Source organism: Microcaecilia unicolor, chromosome 4, assembly GCF_901765095.1.
Source record: "Microcaecilia unicolor chromosome 4, aMicUni1.1, whole genome shotgun sequence".
Lineage (NCBI taxonomy): Eukaryota > Metazoa > Chordata > Amphibia > Gymnophiona > Siphonopidae > Microcaecilia > Microcaecilia unicolor.
Window position 1 is genome coordinate 331,040,579 of NC_044034.1, and position 25,473 is coordinate 331,066,051.

The following is a 25,473-nucleotide window of genomic DNA, read 5'->3' on the forward strand; positions in this document are numbered from 1 at the left end:
TGAGTCACCTTTTCCCAGAGACGGTCCCATATCTGAAAGGGAAGTCTAACTTGAGGCACTTTCTATCGAAAGGTCTCTTTTAACACAGGACCTTTTCTTGTAAAGCTGTATCCATCAGAGTGGCAAACAGTAACGTATAGAATGATTTTAATTAATCTGGAACACGAGGGTTGGAGAGGACTTGAATTTATATCATATTACAGACTGCATGCAAAAAATCGTTAGCACAGATATGACAAAATGAACAGAGAAACGAGAGAAATTTTTAAAAGTTGCGCTTTTTCATAATCTGCATTATTGGATTTGGATTTTTCCTACTTGCTGTTTCCAAATCTGAGCTCAGAGTAGAGCAAAACTAGTGATTACAAGCACTGGGCTGACATCCAAGGAAGCCCAGTTCAAATCTCATTGCTGCTCCTTGTGATCTTGGGTAAGTTATTTAAATCTCCATTGCCTCAGGCACAAACTTACTCCCCTGTTTAATAAGCCACATGGCAATGTCACAGCCCATTCATAGTGAATAGGCCATGTCATGTGGGCATTACGAGCCTGACTTAGTAAACAGGGGGGTTAGACTGTAAGCCCTCTAGGTACAGGGAAAATACCTAGAATACTTTATCTTGAGCTACTACTGAAAAAGGTTTGAGCTCAAAGCAAGTTACATTCAGGTACATAAGTTATTTCCGGCCCAATTGGGTGCAAATCCTGCTGATCCTCTCTGTGACTTTGAGCAAGTCACTTCACTCTCCGCTGCCTAGGTACAAACAGATTTTAAGCACATGAGCTAAAAACAAACAAACAAAAACAAAAAAAACCCAAATACAGAGGGCTTTATGTTACTCATTAGAAGACCAACAGAGGGCACCAGAGCCCACATTAGTTAATTGCAATACTCCATTCTAATAATGCTTCAGAAGCACCCTTGTCCATCTCCAGTGAATAATTTCAGTGTTCATATAAATGATACATTAAACTTAAATGGGACTGCAAGTTCAATGTCTGCATTTCTCTCAGAAAGTACTGTGTACCCAAGAAAAGGTCAGACAGAGTCTATGTGAGATGCCTCCTTGTCTGATCAAACCAGCCCCACATGCCTCCGACACCCTATGAGTAAACCTTTGGGCTCAGGAGAAGCCAGAATTCAAATCCCATTGATACTCCTTGTGATCTTGGGCAAGACACTTAATCTTCCATTGTCTCAGGTTCAGATTTGGAGCTGATGCACAAACCTTGCAATAGAGCCATGTGCTGACACACAACACATGGTGCTCTTAACACAGCTGTGATTATGGCAGACTGCCTTTGCTGACATTGGGGTTTTCCTTTGTGGAAACAGGAAGTCACATCATAGGAGGCGGGGTACCACACAGTGCTGGCAGAGGCAATCTACTGTAATCACATAGTCGCTGCCAGTGATCAAGCCAGGTGAGAGGACCTGGGGAAGTGACAGAGGCTGAACTTGCCGAGGGGGGGGGGGGGGGGGGGGGGGGGGGGAGGCTGTAGGGGCAAGGTAGAGAAGTGCTGGACTCAGGAGAAAAGGGACAAGTTGGGAGGCTGCTGAGTGGGAGATGACCATGAAAGCGGGAGTCTCCCACTGAATGTGAGAGACTTGGTCTGATGTAGGCATCAGTAGTGTGGGGCCCCTGAGAGCACGAGGCCCTGTGCAGCCGCAACAGTCACCCCTGCCTAAGACCGGCCCTGCTTCCCCAACCACCATCTCCTCTCCTCCCCTCCATGAGCACTATCTTCTCCCTTTTCTCTTCCCTTCTCCTTCTCTCCACAGACACCATCTCTCTTCTCTCCCCTTCCCTCCATGGGTACACATCCTCCCCCTTCTCCTCCCTCTCCTTGAACACCATCTCCTCTCCTCTCATCCATAAGCACCATCTCATCCCTTCTCTTTTCCTCCCCTCCATGGACACCATCTCCCTTCTTTGTTTTTTCCATTCCCTATATCCAGAATCTGTTCCTCTCAAACACCCCCCCCCCCCACACACACACACATCTCTCTCTCTCCTCCTCCTTCTCCTGACACCTCTGCTTACCTCTTCCCACCCCCATACGGTCCTTATTCTCTCTCACTCTCAAACTGCTTCTATCTGCTCCCTCCATCCTTGCCTTTAACGCTGAAGGCCGCTGCTTCTCTCATTCACCAAAGTCTCTCTCTCTCTGTGGCGTCCCACCTGGAAACAGGAAGTTCTGTCAGAGGAGGCAGGATGCTACAGAGAGAGAGAGACAGAGTTTGGGCAAATGACAAAAGCAGTCTGCCTTCAGCGTTAAAGATGAGGGCAGAGGGGGCAGGTAGAAGCAGTATGAAAGAGAACGCGGGCCTACTTCAATGGGCCATCTCTTCTGGGCCCCAAAGCTGCTGCCCAGAGTCTCTCTGGCCTTGCTTCAGTAACCCGAAAGTGCCATGGACTCGTACCTCCACGGTCACTTCTGGGTCACGGGTGCATGGCTCTGCTTCCCTCATACGCCGGCACTGGTAGATGCCTCTTCCAAAAGCAGCAGCAGAAGGATGACCAGTCAGCCAGACCCTGCAGTTCAGGTGAGCGAGAGAGCGCTGGCATTTAATGTGCGTTAAATGCATTATATGTGCAGACCTAATAAAAACACATGAAACAATCTTAATTATTCCATGTGAAAAGCTCTCTCAGGACCTATGCAAGCATAGATACGTTTCACCACATGCTACGTCAGGACAATGGCTCTATGGATAAAGTAATCACAAACAAAGATGAAATACAATACTCCTCCACATAACATCATACAATCTGAAATAGCTCACATATCTGAATCAAAGTGCCACAATTCTCAGTGCCTGTTCTGTATACTTCAACATGGCAGCAAGACACCATCAGTCCCTATATAACGCCTCAGCCTCCCAGTCACGTGATTTCACATACACCAATAGCAGTAAAATGTCAAATTAAAGAAGCCCAATTTTGAGATTCAGCCCACTCGGCTTACTAGGCACCAAGCCCTGAACAAGCTGAATATCCAGTTCATCTTCAGTTGATGTTCCTGTCACTGAAGACAAGGACCTGCAAAAAGTGATGGGACCAGGGAAAGTATGCATGTGCTTCTCACAGGGTATATAGTTCCACAAAACTGAAAAACACTGCACCATGGGAGTAGGGGCAGGCAAGCATGTGTCACCACAGTGTTTAGGCCAGAGATCCAAACCTGTGTTGGGGAAACCCCAGACAATCAGGTTTTTAGGATATCCATAATGAATATGCACGAAATAGATTTGCATGCATGAAATAGATTTGCATGCAAGTCCAGCTCATAAATATTGATTGAGGATGTCCTGAAAACCTGACTGGCTGGGGTTCCACCAGGACAGGTTTGGGAATCACTGGTTTAGGCCAGGGGTTCTCAACCCAGTCCTCAGGACAATGAATATACATGAGACAGTTCTGCATACAATGGAGGAGAAGCATCCAAATTTATCTCATGCATAGTCATTGTGGATATTTTGAAAACCTGATTGGCTGGGTGTGTCCTAAGGACTGGGTTGAGAACCCCTAGTTTAGGCTGAAGGCCAGTGCTGCCTCAAGTCACGCAGTTCTAAATAGGAAGATTTTAGGCCAGTCCTGGATTTCTGTCAACCCTATTCAGATGCATTATAGGACCTGAAGCACTGATTTCAACAGGTAAAATTAGGGACTACATCGATCATATTGTTTTTGGAATGTCTACCTCCTGCAACTGGGTAACTTGGCAGCTCAGTGTCCACTCTTCTGATTGCCTGACAGCTCTCCCTGCAAGATGAAAAATCACTCTCCACCCAGGCCAGGGCCACTGAGAGACATAACCGGGCCCGGGGCAGAACCAGACCGCCGCAAGCCGCCCCCACTTACACCCCCCCCCCCACCCACTCGCACCTCTGCTCCCATCCACACCCTTACCCTTCTATGTTTGCCTCCAAGCAGGAGCCCAGGTCCTGCACCAGCAAGCCGCTTCCTGCATGCCTGCTTCCACAGTCTGTCCTCTCCTGCTCCTGTCTGTGGTTATGCTATTAGTAGTAGTAGTAAACGGGCCCCAAAGTCTGTGGTGTATTTTGCTTCCAAGTTATTTATACAAAATCTGAAACAATGCATTATTTTGTCTTTTCTACATTTATCTAGTATAGCTGGCAAGCTACCCAGCTCCAGGAGGGAGCCACTTGGCCAGTCCTCGTTTTGACCTTCCATCCCCAAGCAGTGTGGTCCCCGATTTTACCCACTTAAATAAATGCTGCGGGTCCCATGTGGTAACTTGGCAGCGCTGTATAGGGCCCATAATCTGCAGTAGGTCTCTAGCAGATTTAGGCCCTACTCCAAAACCTATTGGATAGGGGGCAAAATAACTAGATCCGTCTGCACATGACAGGTATTTTATTTATGTGTTTACACTTACTTATATTTCACCCCGCTTTATCTCTGGCAGCTCAAAGCGGTTCATCTCGGAGCTGTTTTGATTTCGGTCCTGGGGTTGGGGGAAAAAAAAGCAGCTGGAACTCGGCTGTATCCCCGTCTCATTCCTCGCAGTCTGCTTTACCTTGCAGCTGAAAACATGAATGCAGCCTGCAGGGAGTTAATTAGATCGTGGGTTTTATGCCCAGTAGTTCCTGCCTGCAGTTTCAGACCCGCTCTCTCTCTCTCATTCTGCTCGCACTTGCTGTTCCTTTCTCTGGACCCCCCACATCCTACCTCTTCTAGGCTTCTTTCTTTCCTACTCCCAGAGGACTGGAGCTCTTCATACTCTCTAACGCCTCTCCTGCTCAGATACCCATTCTCAGCTCCAGATATTCTCCCAGCCCACTGTTTACTCCCAGTCCCTGGTGCTCATGCTTTTCCCCTGTCCGTATTGCTCTCCTCCGTCTCCCCCCGCTGCGCGGCCCCTTTAAGGATCATGTAAACAAAGCCCAGTCCCCCTCCCGTTCGCCGTTCGCTCACGCTACGCATCTTTTACGGTGCTTGCGCATTCCGGAAGGTGACGGGAGGCTGCTGCGACCTAGCGTGGCCCATGGAGTTACGGAAAGTTCGCAGGCAGGAGCTGCGCGCGCATGCGTCGTGGTGAGCGGCGGTAAGAGAGGAGCATGAATGGAGGAAAATGGCGGATCCTGTGCAGGTGAGTGTGAGGAGGGAGCTAAGGGCCTCGGGTTCTGCGATTCCTGCACGGACAGGCCTCTGGGCTTTCCAGTAGGACAGCGTCCAGGTAGGGGACATTTTGCTCTCCGGGGCTTGGCTCACTCTGTTTCCTCCTGCTGTCTTGGGCTGGGAACCCGGGGGGGCCTGTGTGCAGGCCTTGGCAGGCAGGGTTGAAACCGGCGCTCTCTGGCCTCGTCCCTGCTCCCGACAGCCCTTATCTTGGTCCTCCTTCTGGGAGCCAAGCTAGGATCTTTCAGAGGATGGGATGCGGGGGCTGCTTCCCCTCTGGGGGAAGTTGTGTCTGCATATGGATTTTATCTATGCTGCATTACCCTATTTCCTTTTTCTGGTTTTGTATCTTGATCTTACCATGTGAAAGGCTTGTGTTGTGCTGGAGAAGTTCACCTGAAAAATATCATGTTTCCATATTCTAAGCTTCTGAGAAGGCACTTGTCTTACTGCAGATCAAAAACAGCTTTAATTTGCTAAGTTAGCCTATTGAGCTACAACTATGAATACTGCAGAGAAGTACATTTAGCTTAGGGCATTAATAATTATGTGGGTCAACCTAGTGGCAGGAGTACAGGATTTGATTCTTAGATTGGAGTGTCAGCTTCTTTGGGCAGCTGAAATTCAGGGTACTGGGGAAACCATATGTCCAGTACCCTGAGCGAATCAGGACTTTTCTCTATAAATTGGGCTTCTAGTTTGTGTAATTTTATTGCTTGAGGTTTTGTGAATACAGAAATGCATAATGTTTCAGGTTACCATTTGTATAGTATTCCAGTAGCTGAGCACCACTTCCACTTTGTCCATCTGGTCTGCCCAGCCGCCTTTACCTACTGTTTCATAGAAACACAAAACATGACCACAGAGAGAGACCATATGGTCTATCTTGTCTGCTCATTCAAAAGAACTGCTCAGTCTTCAGAATCCTTTCCTCCTTCTCTTAGAAAATTTGAGATGGTGGTGTTGTACTCCATATATCTTGGCTTAGGAGTGGTCATTACTATCACATCATACACAGAATTAACTCATTTGGATATATTGCCAGTGATTCATCTGTACTTTTCCCATAGTTTATTGAATTCAGGTACTGGCCCTCATCCTTGTGACTGTGGACAAGTCACTTAACCCTCCATTGCCCCAGGTAATAAGTACCTGTATATATGTAAACTGCTTTGAATGTAGTTGCAAAATTCCACAGAAAGGTGGTATAGCAAGTCCCATTTCCCTTCCCTTTATCACTGGGAGGCTATTCATTGCATTTCTACCCCCTTTTAACTCGCATTCTATGACTCTCTATTCCAGAGCTTCTTTTCATTTGCAAGAGACCTGTTTCCTCTGCATGTATAACTTAGAGATATTTAACTGTCTCTATCTTGTTTTCCCTATCCAACCTTTCTTTTAGTGTGCACATAGTAACATAGTTGATGACGGCAGAAAAAGACCTGCACGGTCCGTCCAGTCTGCCCAACAAGATAAACTCATATGTGCTACTTTTTGTGCATACCTTACCTTGATTTGTATCTGTCATTTTCAGGGCACAGACCGTAGAAGTCTGCCCAGCACTAGCTCCGCCTCCCTCCACCGGTAAACTATATGGGAACAGATTTAAGGAACTAAACAAAATAGACAACCAATTACTTTAGAAGCTACCCTCTAGACCAACTTCATCTGGTTATAGCCCTTTGAAGGTGTTTTTCCAGATTGTGCACGGTACTCTAAATGGCCCTATATACCTAAGCATCCTGGATTATTATCATCATTGTACCTGTTTGACCACCCAAAGAGCATTAGATATGACGTCTCCCAGATCCAGCTTCAGCCCAAGTGCATTCTGTTTATTTGCCATAAAATCTTTCCTACCAAATTCTAGACCATTCCTCAAGCTTCACTAGATCCCTCTTCATGTTTTCCACACCTTCCAGAATGTCTGCCCTGTTGGAAAATATTTGCCTTTTTGAAACTAATACCAACACTCTAATAGCTTCTTCTGTGATGTTGCTTATGAAAATGTTACAAAGATCTGGACCAAGGACAGATCCCTGCCTCATGCTAGTGGTATTGCCCTTTTCCTTAGTGTGAACTTCATTTTGTTCTTAGTTGCCTCCCAATTAGTGTTGGCCCAATCATTAGACAGGACTAGGCAGTCATCAGGAACAGTGAAAGTAAAGTAGTAGGTCCTGACAGCCACACAAACTCAAAGAACCATCAGCACATACTTTAACCTGCATTTTTATAGGATGTTTGTGTAATGATAATGATTTTTGAGTTTATCAAAAATATATTTTTGGGGGGGGGGGGGGGGGGGGGGGGGCAGATGTCAGCAGGATGATGGCCTGAAAGTTAGTTGAGGTGAAGCATAATGCCCAAGGTTTGCCTAGGGTGCCCACCACTCTTGCACCAGCTCTGCTCCCAGTCACTTACTTTAGGGCCCATACGAAGGGTATTCAGTTTGTTTATAAGCTGCCTATATGGAACTGTGTAAAAAGCCTTGCTAAAATCCAGGTATAAACATCTAACATTCTCCTCTGATCCAGCTCTCTGGTCACAAAAAGAAATGAATCAATTCATCTGTAAAGCTATGGTGCCTCAGATCCTGTAATTCATTGGACTCCAGAAACTGCACTACTCACTATTTTAGCAGGAATTCCATTAATTTAATTGTTAGAGATAAGACTAACAGCTTTTCCTTGCTCCTCCTTACTTCCACTTTTGTGAAGACAACCACATCTGCAAATCTCTAGTTCTCAAGAACCACTCCTAACAAACAAAGCTTTGATAAGGTTAGACATTTTAACTGCTGCTAGAGACCTTCACCATCTTGTTTCATCTTCCTCCCTCTCTTTGTATTCTAATAATATGTAGTTCCATCATGGCTTTGGTTACTTTCACCTTTTCTGGTAGGTAAGATACTCATCGTACTCTCAGTAAATAATTTCTTCATTCTTTCTCAGTATTCTCTTCTGGCAGCTTCATATCATGGCCCCTTATACTTGAGCTTTGTTGTTTCTTACAGAGTGTTGTTTCAGTTTTCATTATTGAGGCCTTTCAGAGATGTGAGTGTTTGTTATGCGTCACCTGTCCTCCTCCCTTCTAGAAAAGGGTAAATTCTGAGTTTAAGCCCCTCGCTGTACCTGTGCTTGCGGCAGTGGTGGGTGGGTCTTTTCATATCTTACTCGCAACCTAGACGGTTTTTCTAGAAATGTGCCCTTCTATTTATTATCATGGAATTCGTTGCCAGAGAATGTGGTAAAGGCGGTTAGCTTAACGGAGTTTTAAAAAGGTTTGGATGGCTTCCTAAATGAAAAGTCCATAGACCATTATTAAAATGGACTTGGGGAAACTCCACTGCTAATTTCTGGGATAAGCAGCATAAAATGTTTTGTACTTTTTGAGATCTTGCCAGGTATTTGTGAACTGGATTGGCCATTGTTGGAAACAGAATGCTGGGCTTAATGGACCTTTGGTCTGTCCCAGTACGGCAATACTTATGTACTTATGTTTATTAAAATGTGATTATCTGCCCTTCAAGTACACACATTAAGGCAGTGTACAGAAACAATGCTGTTGCAACAGCCAGTTTCTGTTTTGTATAGGTCTTTGTAAGAAACTTACAAACAAATAGATGACCCCTGGTCTGCAGTTCACTGCACTTGCTTGTTCATGTCATTAAAGTAGTCCCATTTAATCATGTTTAGTCTTTGAGCTGCAAGTTTTTGTGCAAGGGTGATTTCAGGTATCCCCATGCTGACCAGTCTCTATTAGACTCTCTGAGAAGGCCCTTTTAGAGTTCCAGATCTAGTTCAGTGTGTTTTGCCAGCTGTCATGTCCAAAAGTGCAATATTGGTTATAGAACTCTTGCAATTGAAGACTTGTGGGGTGCATTTTCAAAAGGACGTCGAAGTCAGAATGTTCCAAAAATCTCATGTATTTTTGAACAGGAAAATATGTAAGATTGATGTCTATATGCTGGAAACATCGAGCATGAGCATCCACTTTACAAACATCCAAATTATGAATGGAGGAATACCAGGAATATGGACATCTGTATGGCAGCATTTTTTGAAAGTGGTCACATAGATATCCATACATAGCAGAGGGGCAGCCTAGTGGTTAGTGCAGTGGACTCTTATTTTCTAATTGTGAGCCCTCCAGGAACAGCAGCACATCTCCTGCACCTGAATGTACACCACTTCTGTAGTCTTTAGGCTTGCAGGTGGCTTATATATTTAGACATATGTATTTCCAAATAAAGATTTGGAAATACATACATACATCTCCCTTGTGTTTGAATACAGCCTACCTGCCCTACTCCCCCTTTGTCTTGACTACTTCATGTAGGAATCATCATACCTCCACTGTATGAGGTATTTTGCCTTATATATTTAGATAAAGTAAATGAATTTCTGTTTCTGGAGGGTTCACGAGTACAATAATAATAATAATAATAAAGATCTGAAGTGGGATTTGAACCTGGGTCCCTTGGTTTACAGTCCCTTGCACTAACCATTAGGCTACTCCTCTGACTTGCTATTCAAAAAAGAAATGCATCCCTAGAGCCATACTGGTATTCCAGTTCTTAATAGTTGCATTGTGGAGCTCAGAGTATAATGTATTGCAACGTATCAAGGTGAATTGGGAAGGTCTCTTAAGCCAGTGGCACCCAATACAACTGGAACAATTTCTGTTATCTTTCTGCCATATTTTCTTGGTTTCTAATTACATCTTTTGGTATTTAATGATCTCTCTCTTTCTCGCTCCATACATAGTACAGAATCAGTGTTTGTTACTGATGCTGCCTTGGTCACACAGTATATTTCTTTGTTGATTTTCACATTTTGGGGATCTGCAGAAGTGATTCATAACTTTAATAAATTTAAACTGCTATTAGTGCTGTTCTTGCGTTTACTTTTACCATAGTGTTGTTTTCTTGTATCGGACTTTTTACCAGTGATAATGGAAATGTCCTAGATGGTCACAGCTTCATTCTCTGTAGTTCTGTTAGGGTCATGATCCCAGTGTTCTTCTGTACTGTATTGTTTGTGTTTTTCTGGTTTCAAGTGTATAAGCGGTTTTACCTTATTTAAAAAATTTCTGTGCCACCTATAACTTGGTGTACAAGAAAACATTCATATGCATATCACAAAACATATTGTACCTTTCTGCATGCAAGCCTTCTGGTGTGCCACCACAACCAGTTATGAGATATATTAACTGTTTTGGGGGTTTCTGCTACAGAATCTGGATTTATCTGTTTTGCTGCCCCCCCCCCCCTTTTTTTATTTTAATGCTAACTGTAAATCATCTTGTCCATGGTCTGCTGATCTGTTGTCAGTCTCTCATCTTTAGGCTTAAGTTCCATGTTCCATGTTAACCATTCCTTTGTCAGGTGTTGATCAACATGTGATGACTGAAACAGCTTTTTGTATTTGCTGCCATGTTTGTGCATTTCATATTTTTTCTCGTTTGCTGGTCTAACTCTTTAAAGAATTTTATTTCTTGTTTTGCAAATTGTTACCCCTCTATGACCGTATCATGAGTTTTCTGTGTGCATTTACTTTAGCGTGGTGCCATGCTAGCCAGTAAGTACAAGCCATCGATTTGGCATCATGCAGTTTAGGACACAGTTTAATATTTTGGTATGGGTAGATTATTCAAACCGTATGTACATATACCATGCTGTGGAGTAGCATAGGGTTTTTATAGTGGATCCATAAGTACTGTAGTATGGTTGGCTGCTTTTTTTTTTTTTTTTTTTTTTTAATTAGTTTGCCCGGGCATGAGTCTACTTTCTTGATTTGGTTATTGAATAGTTTGCCCTGTACTATAAGATCTGTTGATGATTTACTGGGTTTTCCGAAAACCGTTAGAACTTATGTTGAGGAACTGCTTCATTGAACTATTTCTGTCAATTTGAAATTAATGTATGTTTTTATTAAGTATTTTTTTATGTTTTATTATGAATTTAATCGCCGTAACCTGTTCTGGGTGTTGTTGAGAGGATGGGCTAAAAAAATTTGCTTAAATAAATAACTTTTGCAGGATGTTGCTGGTAATGATCCCTTCCTCCCCATCTCTGTATACTTTGAAAGAAAGTGTTTTGGTCCACTGTTACTCCAAGTACATAGAGTTCAGATGATTATTCAGATTCCATCTCAGTACTATTTCATTTCTGCTTGGCTTCTTAATTGTGTAGATGAATGGTTTGTCACTTGTCTTGACTTGGTTGACACACAGCTGATTCTGATGTAATAATCTGTTGCTCGTTGTTCCTGATAGTGTCAAAGTCCTTATCCTGTGATAGAAAGCATAGTTCATTGATATATATGAAGTTGTTTTGTTTGTTTCACAGATTCAAGTTGGTAAAATATTTAAATGCTCTTTAGATCTTTTTAATACACTAAAATTGATTGTGCACAATTTTGTAGGTTGATTGTATTAAATTGTGCGCCTTAGACCAATTTAGTGCACAAAATCAAACAGGCCCATTCCTGTTTAAAAAAACAAAAACAAACTATGGGGGTAATCATTTTGGATATAAGTTGAAAAGGATCACATAGAGTGGTGTTAGTTGCAGTCCTTTTCAACATATTCAGATGACTACTCATAGTGTTGTTGTTTTGTTGTTCGTTTTAGTAGGGATGTGCATTGTTGGTGTACTTTCAACCAATTTAGTTCACAAAATCAATTTAATGTAATCAACCTATCAGGTAGTTGTGGCCTGAATTGGCCACTGCTGAAACCATTGTTCTGACCCAGTATGGCTATTTTCAGAAATTTTGGAAGTTATGTGGGTTTTTTTATGTTTTTGTTTTTTTTGCTTAACAAGAATATGTCTGTGCACATTCCTATTTTTTAAAAGATGTTCTAACTGTTGATGGGTAGTTATAAAGAAGTAGTTGTCACAACTTGGTTACAGTACCAGTGTGCTTTGATCTTCATGGATTTGTTCTCAAGTTAAGCTGCTTGCTAGTCTTCAAGTAGTTTATTCTGTTAAGAGTTCATCTTATGGTTTGTGCTCCCAAATGAGCTAAATATTAACCTTGAACGTGACAGTAACTGCAGCTTGACTGCTGATAGTGCCAACCAACCCTCAGTTCCCTGGAGTGATAGTTGGTATCTGGTCTGCTTCTTAATAACTGCTTGTGTTTTACTATTGAAGTTTTGGGTTGTTTTTATTTTTTTTTTTGGGGGGGGGGGAGTATTTGAGTATTCAGGTAGCAATTTTTAGGAGTAATTGCCATGTGAAGTTCTAGTAGTTGTACTGGCCCTGGAGAAACCTGGAACAAGAGTTCTCCTATATATGAGTTTTCCCAGAGCATAGTTTGAAGAAGGAGCCATCTGTGGTCAGGAGTGGTCATTATTATTATTATGGTCATGCTCATAATTAAGCCTGTAAAAAGTTTGCAGGAGTAACTGAAATCTTTGCTGTGGTAGGGAAGAAGCAGTACTCGGCATCTGAGCAGAAGCCTTGCATTTTAGAAGTATTTCTGGATTTCAGGTTTTTTAAATGTTTAAATACATATCAGCCAATTTAATCTGAACATGGAAAGTTAAGATATAGATCTGTTTCCCATCATGTTTTGGTTTTTAATTTAAGATTCTGTGAATTATAAGAATGGTCTGTAACTTTTCTTTTTTTCACCCAACAATCTTCCTGCTTGTTTTCCCTCCAGCTCAGTGAGTCACAACTGGGCTGTTATCTGGCAGCATGTGGCTTCCTCTGCACTACCTAAGGTTTTAGTATTTCTTCCTCTCCAAACATATTTATCTGGCTCATTATCCTGAGCAATAGGCCATATAGCTTGGCTTCATTCATAACCTTGCAACCATGGGCCCCGATTCTGACCATTTAGACATTGCTTCCATGCAATCACAACTTTTCTTCTCCTCATTCTATGACTGCTGCCTGCAGTATCCACAGCTTTGCCTTATCTGGGAAAACAATTGAATAGGGGACCTTCTGCATAATAGTATGTAACATTTACTTTGCGAGCTACCAGCCATCCCTTTTACTGTTAACATTATCAAGCTCAGCACAAGCTTCCCAAGTGTTCTGTTTTTAAACAGCCTTAACCTCTAATTTGCTAGCATGTGAACTGTGTGATTGGGTAACTGAAAGGATTCATCTGAGAAGAGTCTGTATTTCGTCAGAGAAGAGTGTATTTCAGCTAGGTTACCATATTTAAAAGTTTTTATATAATCCGTAAAAACTATATTAAGGGAAAGGGGATGGGACTTGATATACTACCTTTCTGTGGTTAACAATCAAAGCGAGTTACATATTATATACAGGTACTTATTTTGTACCTGGGGCAATGGAGGATTAAGTGTCTTGCCCAGAGTCACAAGGAGCTGCAGTGGAGATCAAAGCCAGCTGCACTAACCAGTAGGCTACTCCATTAGGACCCATCTCTGATCTCGTTCTCCAAGGATTGGGAAGTTCCCACTGCCAGCTTTTGATTGGATGATGGTAGATAAGGTCTGCCCAGTTTTTCCTGTCTATACTGCTCTAGCTAAGGATATAACCTGGCTGTCAAGTTTAAAAGCTTAACGGTGACACTATAGAGAGCCTTTTACTAAGGATTAGAGCATGTTATCTGCATCAGGTCCCATAGAAATAAAATGGATCCTGTGGCAGATAACTTGTGCTAACCTTTAGTAAAAGACCCCCTAAATGCCCTGGTTTGTATTCTATATTGATTTAAAAAAAAAAAAAAAAAGCTTAACTTTGTAAAGGTATATCTTGTACTGTCTGGTTTCTATTCAGTTTGTTGTCTTCGCTCTGTAGATTATTTTGGGTAAATTTATCATGAAGGTTTTCAGATTTAATACAGTGTTCAGGACTCCTGGAGGAAAAGTCCATAGTCTGCTGTTGAGACAGACATGGGAAGCAAATGCTTGCCCTGGGATTTCTAGTATGGAGTGTTGCCACGATTTGGGTTTCTACCAGGTGCTTGTGACCTGGCTTGGCCACTGTTTGGAAAACAGAATACTGGGCTAGATGGACCATTGGTCTGACCCAGTATGGCTACTCTTATGTTCTTATGACTCCCTTACCCCAGAAGTCTTTTACCCAGACTCTCAACACAGTTCTTACAATTATCCCGTGTATCCTTCACAAGCACACTTAAATTCTGTATAGTTCCCCTGTATAAAGCCAGCTGTCAGACTGGTGTCATATGACAACATCTGCATGTTCAGTTTCAGCTAAAGGGCATATACTTATGCTTATTTATTTCAGTACTTGATATACTGCAAGTGATCCCTGAGGTGACTATGTGGTTTACAATTTCTGTTACAGGTACTTTGCCCTGTCCCTAATGGGTTCACAATCTAAGTTGCTTAAATTTGGAAGTGAGCAGTTGTAATAGAGCAGAATTGATTTTCAGAGTATAAGGAGAAGGTGGAAGAAGGGAGGGGTTCCATCAGAGCTTCTATAATGAGAATGTCTGACCAAATGATTTCATCAGAGGTTTAGCGCTGAGCAGATATATGTCTGGTTTTCTACTGCACCCTACAAAAACTTAGTGTTAAACTAGTCAGGCACAAAATAAATCTTATTTTTTTTCCTCAAATGTGCACTACTCTTGCTACATCTCCGTCCTAATATGTCCATCTGTACACTAATATTGAAGCAGTCATTGATATGTTGGCTTGGTTGTAGGAAGTTTCTTATTCTTTCTGTGGCACTTAAGTGTTAAGTGTTCCTATTGCGGAGCTGCCAAGGGAGTCTTTTTTGCTTGTCCTGGTTTTAAACATACAGCCCAAAGCAGTGTAGTATTTGCAATCCATGATTCTATCCATTGAAATTGGTGCTGCAGGTGCTATAATGCTTGTGCTCCCCCTGGACAAGATACACCTTTATAAAGTTGAGCTTTTTTTTTTTTTTTTTTTTTTTAATCAATATAGAATACAAACCAGGGCATTTAGGGGGTCTTTTACTAAAGGTTAGCACAGGTTATCTGCCACAGGATCCATTTTATTTCTCTGGGACCTGATGCAGGTGCTATAATGCCAGAAATCCAGGGCTGGCCAAAACTTGGCAGCTCTGCTGTTGGCACTTCTGGTAAAAGCTTTTAAGGTTTTCATCCTTCAGAGTTTTACTGACTGATATGACATTCCTGTCGCACTCTGTGCTTCAAGTTCTTCTTGATTTTGTGTACTAAATTGGTCTAAGACGCACAAACAAAAGCACATCCCTGTTTAAAAAAACAAAAACCAGACTACAGGCTAATCACTTTGGATACAAGTTGAAAAGGATCCCATAGAGTTGTGTTAGTTGCAGTCCTTTTCAATATATCCAAATGACTAGCTCATAGTGATGTTTTGTTGGTTTGTTTTAGTAGGGATGTGCCTCTGTTAGTGTGCCTTAAACCAATTTAGTTCACAAAATCAATTTAATGTAATCAACCTATCAGGTAGTTGTGACCTGAATTGGTCACTGCTGGAACGATTGGTCTGACCCGGTATGACACAGAACTTCCAAAAATTCTGAAAATGAATTTTTTGTCTCTGCACATTCCTATTTTTTAAGGTATTCTAACTGTTTTGGTGTTGATCTGTTGGTGACATTTTTTTTTCTCTGACCCTTTTCATTACTTTATACTTCATACATGTCAGCAATTAGAAGAGTTTGTGATGCAACACAAAACCCTGCAAAAATCAGAACTGGTACCTATGTAGCAGACCTGCTGCACCAAAATAGCACTAACTTCTAAGACTCAAACACCACCTTCCTTATCTGTAAAAAGATAGTTCTGCAAATGATATACTGGACTCCAGAACACCAATAAGCCTCCTTTTGGAAAAATGAAATGAGCTGGACTGATGAAGTTCCTTATGCACTTGCTGAATCCCTCACTTTAATCACTTATGTAGAGCACAGATAGACCCTCACCAAATACAGAATAAGGGATCATAAATTAAACAAAGAAATATGCCCCCCCCCCCCAGATTCTATAAAAGTTGCCCAAATTTGGGTGCAGATCCCAGATCTGCAAGCAAGCTGTTTGCCCTGGTGTGCCACAAATATATTGTCTGAACAAATCTTGGGAAAGGTTGGAACTCCACCATCTCCTTGTGCTTGATACAATGTTTAATTTTAAGAATCTCCTGCTCTCTTCAGTGCTAATAGATGCTGTGAGTTTGACCTTCCTTCATCAGCACGCAACCATGGATTCCAACTAAATGAATAAGCTGAGATAATTACAGAAGGGATGATTCCCAATACAACTGGATTCTTTTCCAAACCTCTAAGGAAAAACCATTTCAGAGATATCTGTGACACCTTGACACCCTCAAATGACACACAAAAAGTGTCCACCTTCCCTAACTGAAATCCCCATAAAATCCTATATGAGGGCTTTCATCCACTACAATTTGTTGTTTTTACCCCACTAACCCTTTGACCACAGTAACCAGCTCCCTCTGGTGATTAAAAGCCCTCTGAATATAACTCGTGAAATAATCTCTCTTCTGCTTTTATACCAAATTATTGCTGGGGTTTACTAAGCTGCTAGTGTGGCTGGCTGTGCACTAGTGCTGACTGTCGGCAATGCTGTGCAGAAGGCGCTAGAGTGGCTTAGTAAATAGACCCCCATGTTTGTTCAAAAACCTTCATCAATTGCATATAAAGTGCACCCCATTTAAGTGCACATCGGATAAGCGCATGCTCTAACTGCATGCCGTACTTCAGCCCCATTTTTGGCGCCATGAATTTCTATGGGGACAAACTTCGGTTTAGCGCACCACTGATAAGTGCAAGATTCGCTTATATGCATGGTTTAAGGCTGCTCCTCTGCAGGAAAGACTCTGCATAAGCGCACGCACGGAATATGGAAGCCGGTTAGCGCGTGACAACCAACGGGATTTCAAATTTACCGCCCCTTTAACTGCCACAGGCAGAATAAGCGAAAGAATGTTGTTAGAGTATACACTTGAGTCGTTGTCGTCGTGGTGGAACTGTTTGACTTTAACACTGGCTGAATGAATAGAAGTTCTTAAAAAATTAGAAAACAAAGTCAAGCATCTATTGCTAAAGAATATGGTGTCAATCCCAGTCAAATTTCACGTATCTTGAAGCAGAAAGACCAGCTTCTGGAAGACTGGCAAAACAATACAAATCCACACCGGAAACGAAAACGGGTGGGAAAAGCTGAGGAGGTAGAAGGTGCTCTTCTTCGGTGGTTTTCTCAAGTCAGGAGCAGACAGTTTCCTGTCAGTGGTCCACTGCTTATGGAGAAAGCTAATCAGCTATCTGAAAGTCTTGAACTAACTGAATTCAAAGCCACTTGGATGGTTGGAAAGATGGAAGGAAAGGAGCAACATAAAATTTAAGAAACAGCATGGTGAAAAAGAAGATGCTGATGACTTTGGTGCTGAAAATTGGGTTGTTTCAGTTCTTCCTACCATCTTGCACGAGTTTTCACCTCGTGACATTTTCAATGCTGACGAAAACGGTCTTTACTGGCAAGCGATTCCTGATGGAACACTTTGCATTCAAACAAGCCGAAACTACAGGAGGTAAAATGTCGAAGGACCGACTGACGATCCTCCTTTGCTGCAATATGGATGGGAGTGAGACATTGGAACCACTCGTTATTGGAAAGAGCAAACAGCCCCGTTGCTTCAAGAATGTTAAGCGACTTCCTGTGTCGTACATGGCTAACGCAAATTCATGGATGACTGGGGAAATTTGGAAGCAGTGGCTAAAGAAGTTATACACTAGAATGCGGGCACAAAAGCCTCAGATTTTGTTGTTTTGTGATAATTGTGCTGCACACGGGGATGATGTCAGGCTGGCTAACATCAAGGTGGTCTTCCTGCCACCAAACACTACCTCTCTGATCCAACCTATGGATTAGGGCATAATAGCCAATTTCAAACAACATTATCGGACTCTTGTGCTACGTCGTTTGATGAGCATTATGGATGACCAGACTGGCAAGGATAAACGTGCTGTTGAACTGGCTCGTAATCTGTCGCTGTTGGATTCCCTACATATGCAGAAAGAAGCCGGTAATCATGTTACACAGGCAATCATTGTGAACTGCTACAAGCGGGCAAGCTTTGTTAGGGATGTGGAGAGGGACGAAACAGATGCAGCTGTTGCAAACGCGTCAGATGAACAAGTTATTGACATCCCAGCTGGTGTTACTGAAGAGGAGTTTCATCGCTACGTAGCTGTTGATTACGATCTACAAACAGCTGACGACAGCACTGATGTCCAGATATGCGCCCACACACAGGCAACAACGGCTGATGATGAACAGAGGATGAAATGAGCAGCGATGCACATGCTGACGAAATTCAACAACCTCCTGTCACTTTTGCAAGCGTGCTGGAGAGTCTCAGCACACTGTGCGGGCCTATCTGGAGGCCACCGGATGTCAGTGCTCTGACAGGTTTTACAGCAAACACATTCCACAGATCTGCCAGACGGTAAAAACTATCTCTAGAACTGTATTAAGCCACTTATCTACACAGCTGGTTGGGATAAGGGGAAGGCAAGGTTACGAAATGCACCAGAAATGTCCAAAAACACAGCTTTAGGGTAGGAATATCCAGGAATAAAGCCATGCTCTGCAAGGAGAATGTATTGGTGCATTCATTTCTGAATGACTGTTAGTGGTAACCTGCTTAGATGAGTTGGATAGGTGGGATATAATCTTGATAAATAAAAGAGGTCAAAGTCCTGAGAGGAGAGTCAGACAGCCACTGCCAGAGTGATAACAACTGTTGATTAGGTGAGATGGGTGGTCAACTCTTCCAAGAATAGGTTAGACTCATTTCAGTTCCTGGAATACCTGAGGGCTAATTCCAACTTCAAGAATGGAAAGTTGGTATAACAAAGGAAAGGATCTTCAAGTAGCAGACCCACAGTTTGCTTCCGGCTCTAGAGGCCCAGGGTTTGGAACTACCTCCAGGTCCTGGAATCTATGCAGGCAATCCTGGATCTGGTTTTGTGGAAGGGGCTCATATGAGACTTTTGTAACCTCTTTTCCCAGTGGTTGGTGCTATTTCTGGATTACCAAGTGAGATCTCCCCAGTAGAGAGACACCAGGGACATCCTGAAGTAGTGGTTGCTGGACAGAAACTTGTTTGAATCATGGTGACAATGGTGGTTAGAGTGGTTGGGTAGCCCAAGGCACTGGCTTGTGATAAAGGCAAAGTGGCCAATAAATTGGATAGTGGCAAGAGTGGCAACGAGAGCGATTCAGACCCTTCTCCCTTTGGTACAATGGAAACCATCTGTACAGCACAGCACTATGACAGTAGCCTATAAAAATCAACAGGGTGGAACTAGAAGTGCCCAGATGGCTTACAAGATGAGACTTCTGTTGGTATGGGTGGAGAAGCACTGTTGGCGGTCTCAGCAGTATGCATAGCAGAGGTGGAAAATATTCAGCTGGGCTTCCTGAGCAGGAACTTCCTGAAACCGTGCAAGTGACAATTGTTAGATTCTGTTTTCACCCTTGTGATGCATCAGTGGAAGGCACTGTGAAGGCAACCCAAAAGAATACCACCCCAATTTCTTCTGCTGAAGAAAAGAGCCATGATCAGCTGGTATGGTGCTCTGATGCAGCCCTAGCACTTGTCTTTACATATTTCCCCTATGGCCTCTTATAGGCCGGATGTTGCAAATGATAGTTATCCTAGCAGCTCCAGATTGGCCCAAGAGGCATTGATATGCACATCTTATGAGGTAGTTGGTCAGAGATCCGCTGAGGACTTTTGAGATATTCTTTGGGAGCCTGGGGGGAGGGCAATTCCATCTCCTTTATCTTATGACCTATCCCTTGAAAAGGCTTGGTTGAGGAGGAAAGGCTATTCAACTTTAAGGCATATTCACTGTCTTGCATGGTGTGTGTGAGAGTATGGTGTGCTTTTAGATCCTGGTGTCAAGAAGGAGGTTTTTCAATATTCTTGTCATTGTTACTGATGCTCTTATTCTTTTTGCAGGGGAGGGCTGCCCTGAACTCCCTTAGACTCCAAGTGGCAGCACTGTCTTGCTATAGGGGCTGAATTGGGGTTGACCACTGTCTTGCTATAGGGGCTGAATTGGGGTTGATCCTTAGCTCATCCAGATGTGTGTTATTTTTCTCAAGGGGGTTAAGTATTTGAGGCTCTGTCACAAGAGTTTTGAACATGGTGTTTAAGGGAAGGGAGGATTTTGGATTTAGCTTGCGCCTTTTTTCATTTGTAATTCAAGGTGAGTTACATTCAGATAGAGTAGATATTTTCCTGTCTCTAGAGGGCTTACAATTAAGTCTGGACCAAAGACAATGAAGGATTAAGTGACTTGCCCAAGATCACAAGGAGCCACAGTTTTGAACTGGGAACCCCTGGTTCACAGCTCGGTGCTTTATTAGTGTGCTACTGTACACATTATCAGGCTGCTCTTTTGAGCCTGTAAAAGGGATAACTGTTAAGGATTTGACATTGAAGGCGGTATTTCTGGTGCTATTTGCTCTGCTCACAGAATTTCAGAGCCTCAGGCTCTGTCCTGTTACAAACCTTTTCCTTCAGGTCAGTTCCTTCCTTATGAAAAGTGGTATCTCTCTTTCATGAGAACTAGGCAATATTTGTGTTGTCGAGGCAGGGGCAGAGGGCACCAGGTTGGACATGTGCTGAACCCTGAAGTGGTATCTGAAGGTGATAAGTGCCTTCCACAGATCAGAGTAATTCTTCATTACATTTGGGGCCAGAAGATAGTTGAAGAACTCAGCTTTTTGCTGTATCAAGGAGACAATTGTTTTGGCCTACTGATCTTGAGGGCCCATCCTTCAAGAACAGAGGAATAATTATGAGTAAAGTGTCAGTTGATTCTAGAGGCCAACTGAAACCGGGATTCTTGGTTTTGACCTAAACTGAAATTAAACCCAAACAGCAACCAAAATTTGCAGTTTGATTTTGGCCAAAACCAAAAACCGAACCTCTTTCCCCACAATCACTCTCTGTGCCCTTCTCCTTCCCTCCCACTGCCCAACACCTGAAGGCCCACCCCAGTACTATCTTTAAGCCTCCTGGTAGTCTCGTGGGTCTTCAGGACAAGAGCAATTCCCCAATCACTGTTGCCCCCATGGGTTCTGCAGCCAAAATAGCTGCAGGGACGTCCCACAGCAGCCTTGGAAGACTTCCGTAAGAGGTCCCGGTGGCCACTTTTTTCATTAGCTTTAATGCGATTTACCAAGCATTGGTCACCTTTTTGTTCTAGTAGGGAATGGTTGTCTCTCAGAAGCAGTGTGCTGTAATTCCACTCTCACAATTTGTAAAGTTTTCTTGATTATCATTATTGCTTTGGCCCACAATTCTTTGGCCTCCTTATTTCACTGTTGCTTTATATTTCTGTTACTTTATGCTCCTATTTTGTTTTGTATTTGTGTAAGCCACCTTGAGCCTGCAACTATGTGGGAAAATGTGGGGTATAAATGTGTTAAATAAATACGAGTTTGAGGGACTCAACAAAGTTCCCACTTGTGTTTTGCACCTAATGCAGGTATCCTCTTCCCACTGTCCCAGTTTAGTCCCTCTCGCCTTAGATATGTAAGCACTGTGCAAGATTTTAAACTATTCTTTGGAGGTCTGCCACTCTAACTTTTTCATATAACCCTGTGAACAATTCAGAAATATCAGGGAGCATCAGAAACCTTTCCTACTTCTTTAGTCCTTTCTCTTGCCAAGGATCCTAGGTGTTCTCCTTCCCATGTATGTATCCCTAATTTTTACCAAATAGATAACCTATTAAAGGAATTTTCATAAATTTTCTATCCAGCTTCCTGAAATCCCAGGTTTCCCCATACTTTTGCTGCAGAGTTCCATAGTAATGTCTTGCTTGTAGGGTGTTGACATAAGAATATTTCATATCTTGTGATTCACCATCTGATGGTCCACAAAATTAATTTTTGTGAGAGCTATTTTCAGTAAGTTAGTATTGTGTGTTGATAGTTCCTTTAGCTTTATTTTAGACCACGTTGAATAGTTGCAGTCACTTATAGGTATGGCAGCATGTAAATATTTTAGAGGTCCCATTTGGCCTTCATCTGTGCGAAGGATGGAAGTTGCTGCTTAGCTAGCTTAATAAGCTATCCTGTTTTTTTTTTTCACATCCTGATTTTTCCAGATCTGGAAAGGCGAGCTACCCAGGCCCTGCTCAAAGCCTGAGCTGCACGTTAACAGAGATGCTCACTAGAGAATGGCATAGGGATTGGCGTTTTTGCCACCGTGCCACAGTTTGTTTCTGTGACCCTTAGCTCTATGGAACTGTTCAACTACCGGCACTACATAAAGCCCTGTAGGCATTCAAGTGTTACATTTGACCCCTGAAGCAGGTGGATATCTTCGCCAAAACACGGCCCATATCGGTCTCTCGTTGGTACCCTAATAAAAATATACTTTGCTGACACTCCCCGTGTTGAAACTGTGTGTTATCCTCTACTCTTCTGGTTTTCTACCTATTCCTACCTTGCATCAAAGTATGTGAAGTTATAAACTGGAAACCATATGCTGTTAACAGGTTGTAGTGCTCACTTTGTACCATTCTCAGGGTGTCTGTGCTTTCTGCTGTTGACAGCTCTACCCTGGCTGTTGCTTGCCTCTGTGGATTGTGTGATCATTTTGAATGGCAGGGGCATTCTATAAAATACCAAAGTGTGAGGAAAGCAGTCTGTCAGCAGTAGCAGTGTATGACAGTTCAGTTGTGTGTAATAGTTTAGTCGTAATCTGTTCTCAGTATCTCTTTCTGGCATAAATAGATAAGGGATGGGTGAGGACTTCTTGTGACAGATGTGTGTAGTTGTTGAGGTGACCGCCTACAGTGTCCCAAATGTTGCAGATCCCGATTACTCTGACTATGCATTCACTATAAAATAGGGATCAGTACTGTAATTCACACAAACAGAAAGAAGCTGGTGTGGAAGCAGAAAACTGTGTGTTTTGTTTTGTTTTAATAGAAATGGCAAAGCTGGGATTCCTTGTAGGAAGGTATCACTGGATGGGTGGCCTGGGATTAACTTTTTTTGTTGTGAGGTCAGCCAACAAACAGGGAGCTATTGAGGAAGCAGCTAGTAACAGATGGTTTTCTCCTTTGTTAATGTGAGAGGAGGGAAGAAGATTGCTGGAGAATGGTCTGGGTCAGTTGCTTTTTTCCCCTTAAATAAAGGATGTTACCTTAACTGAGTCAATGAATATTAGATGTATTGGGTTGGCATTTAATTCTTAACCTGCTCCAAGGCAGCTGAGAATAGAAGATTGTCAATAAATAGGCCAGACTTGTTTTAACAATTGTCTGTGTCGAGGTCAATTTGATTTCCCCTAATTTTATTCTCTTCCTGCTCCCTTTTGGCCCCACTCAGATTTTCCATGCTCTGTATGCCTGTCACAACTATGGAAGAAGGCATTTGATTCTGAAACCTGTGCAGAACCCTCCTTTGAAGTCCGTGTAATTTTGGACAAGAGTAAGCAACACATCTTTTCTTAGCATCCTCACTGGACCAGTCCAGAATCTATGGGTTATGTCCATCGACCAGCAAATGGAGAACTATTTTGTTTCTCTGTATCTATCTGCTAGTAGATGGACATAATCCAGAAGCTGTGGACTGGTCTAGTGGGACTAAAGGAAAGAAAATTAGTAGGTATGATCTAATTTCTCCAAGTCCCTCTTACAGTCCAAAGGGTGATTCTGACTTATAAGGCTAATACCATCTTGTTTTTCTCAAATAGCTTGCATGTGTTCCCTACTCAGAATTAACCACAAACAAGTGAAGGTTTAAGGTTTCCCAGGCAGAATGGGGAGGGAGAGGAGAGAACTCCTAACACAGTAATTGCATAAAAGCAATTTTGTTTTTATTTGAATCTATTGTTTGGGATCCTGAAGAATCTTACACAGTAGCACACAGTAAATGATGGCAGATAAAAACCTGCATGGTCCATCCAGTCTGCCCATCAGGGTGGCCAGAGCCACACCTGCCACTCTGTGTGGTCCCAGTCAGCCATGCTTAAACACTGGTTGTCAAATCTCCACCATACCAACCATATAAGCAGCCTCTACCACGTGTCATCCCCTAGTATTGCTGACAGTATTCAACTTACCAGTCAAGATGTCTTTCCCTCCCCTCTGATCTCCAGAGCACCCTCACTTGCAACATGTGACATTAAAGTGATCTACAACACTAGAGTTGCCTAAGCTTCACCTGTCTTTTGCCATTTGTGGGACACAGACCATAGAAGTCTATCCAGCATCAGCCTCGGTTCCCACTATTCTTACCCAGGATAACACCACAACAGCCACTCTTTTGGGAGTCCACTCTATTGCAAATCTAAAGGCAAATTTTTCCTTCTAACCCATCATCAATGTCGCTCACAAATATGTTGACTAGAATCGGCCCCAGTACTGATCCCTGAAGCACTCCACTATGTACATATCTATCCTCTGAGTAGACTCCATTTATTACCACCCTCTACCATCTGTCAGTCAACCAGTTTCCAATCCAGCTCACCACTTTGTCCTAACTTTAGCCCACTTAGTTTATTTATGAGCCTATGAGGGACTGTGTCAAAGGCCTTACTGAAATCCAAGTAGACTACATCCAGCACATGTCCACTTTCCAATTCTCTGGTCACCCAGTCAAAGAAATCAGATTCATTTGGCACAATTTTCCTTTTGTGAAACCATGTTGGCTCATATCTTGTAACCTGTTGGATTCCAGGAAACTCACTATCCTTTCCTTGAGTAGTTACTCCTTTACCTTTCCAGCCATTAGAGTAATGCTTACCGGCCCATAGTTTCTCCACTTCTCTGTCTCTTCTTTTGTGAAGTGGGACCATATCTGCTTTCTCCAGTCCTGTGGAACCTCTCCCTTCTCCACAGCTTTATTAAAAAAAACATTTAAGATGACAGACTGGCCTGGTCACTGTTGGGGAGAGCATGCTGGACTCGGTGGGCCTTTGATATCACCCAGCCTAGCACATCTTATATTTTACTGGGTCAGATTTACTGGTGAGCTGATCTGTCTGTTCTTGGTTTAAGAATTTTGTCTGCTTAGTCATACTTTAACAGGAACGTGCATTCACTAGCGCACATTTGGTTCATTAGTGCATCTTACATTTGATGCACATTAAATTTGATTTTATGGACATTGCCTTACAAATTGTGTACAGTGAATTTGCGCACATTAAAAAGTTCTTATACACATATATAGGGCCACCGAGAGACGATGCTGGGCCCAGGGCACACAATCTTCAGGACCCTGCTGCCACCCACCCACAGCCGCCGTTGCTCCCCTCTGATGCCACCGCCTCCTCCCTCTCGCAGCAGTGAATGAGAAAG

At 42.8% G+C, this 25,473-nt stretch overlaps 1 protein-coding gene and 1 long non-coding RNA gene across 3 annotated transcripts in view; one reads left to right on the forward strand and one right to left on the reverse strand.

The window, feature by feature from the left end:
• On the reverse strand, positions 1 to 4,876 carry LOC115469391. The gene is made up of 3 exons (XR_003942000.1): positions 4,698 to 4,876; positions 4,405 to 4,552; positions 1 to 754 (listed from the first exon to the last, which is right to left on the reverse strand). It is a non-coding gene; the product is annotated as an uncharacterized LOC115469391 (long non-coding RNA).
• A 117-nt stretch (positions 4,877 to 4,993) lies between these two features.
• XPO7 (exportin 7) overlaps positions 4,994 to 25,473 on the forward strand; it is an 84,241-nt gene continuing 63,761 nt past the window's right edge. For both annotated transcript variants that reach the window (XM_030201976.1, XM_030201978.1), the window contains exon 1: positions 4,994 to 5,118. In XM_030201976.1, coding sequence (XP_030057836.1) covers positions 5,101 to 5,118 — 18 coding nt within the window. In that variant the 5' untranslated portion in view covers positions 4,994 to 5,100. The remainder of the gene's footprint in view (positions 5,119 to 25,473) is intronic.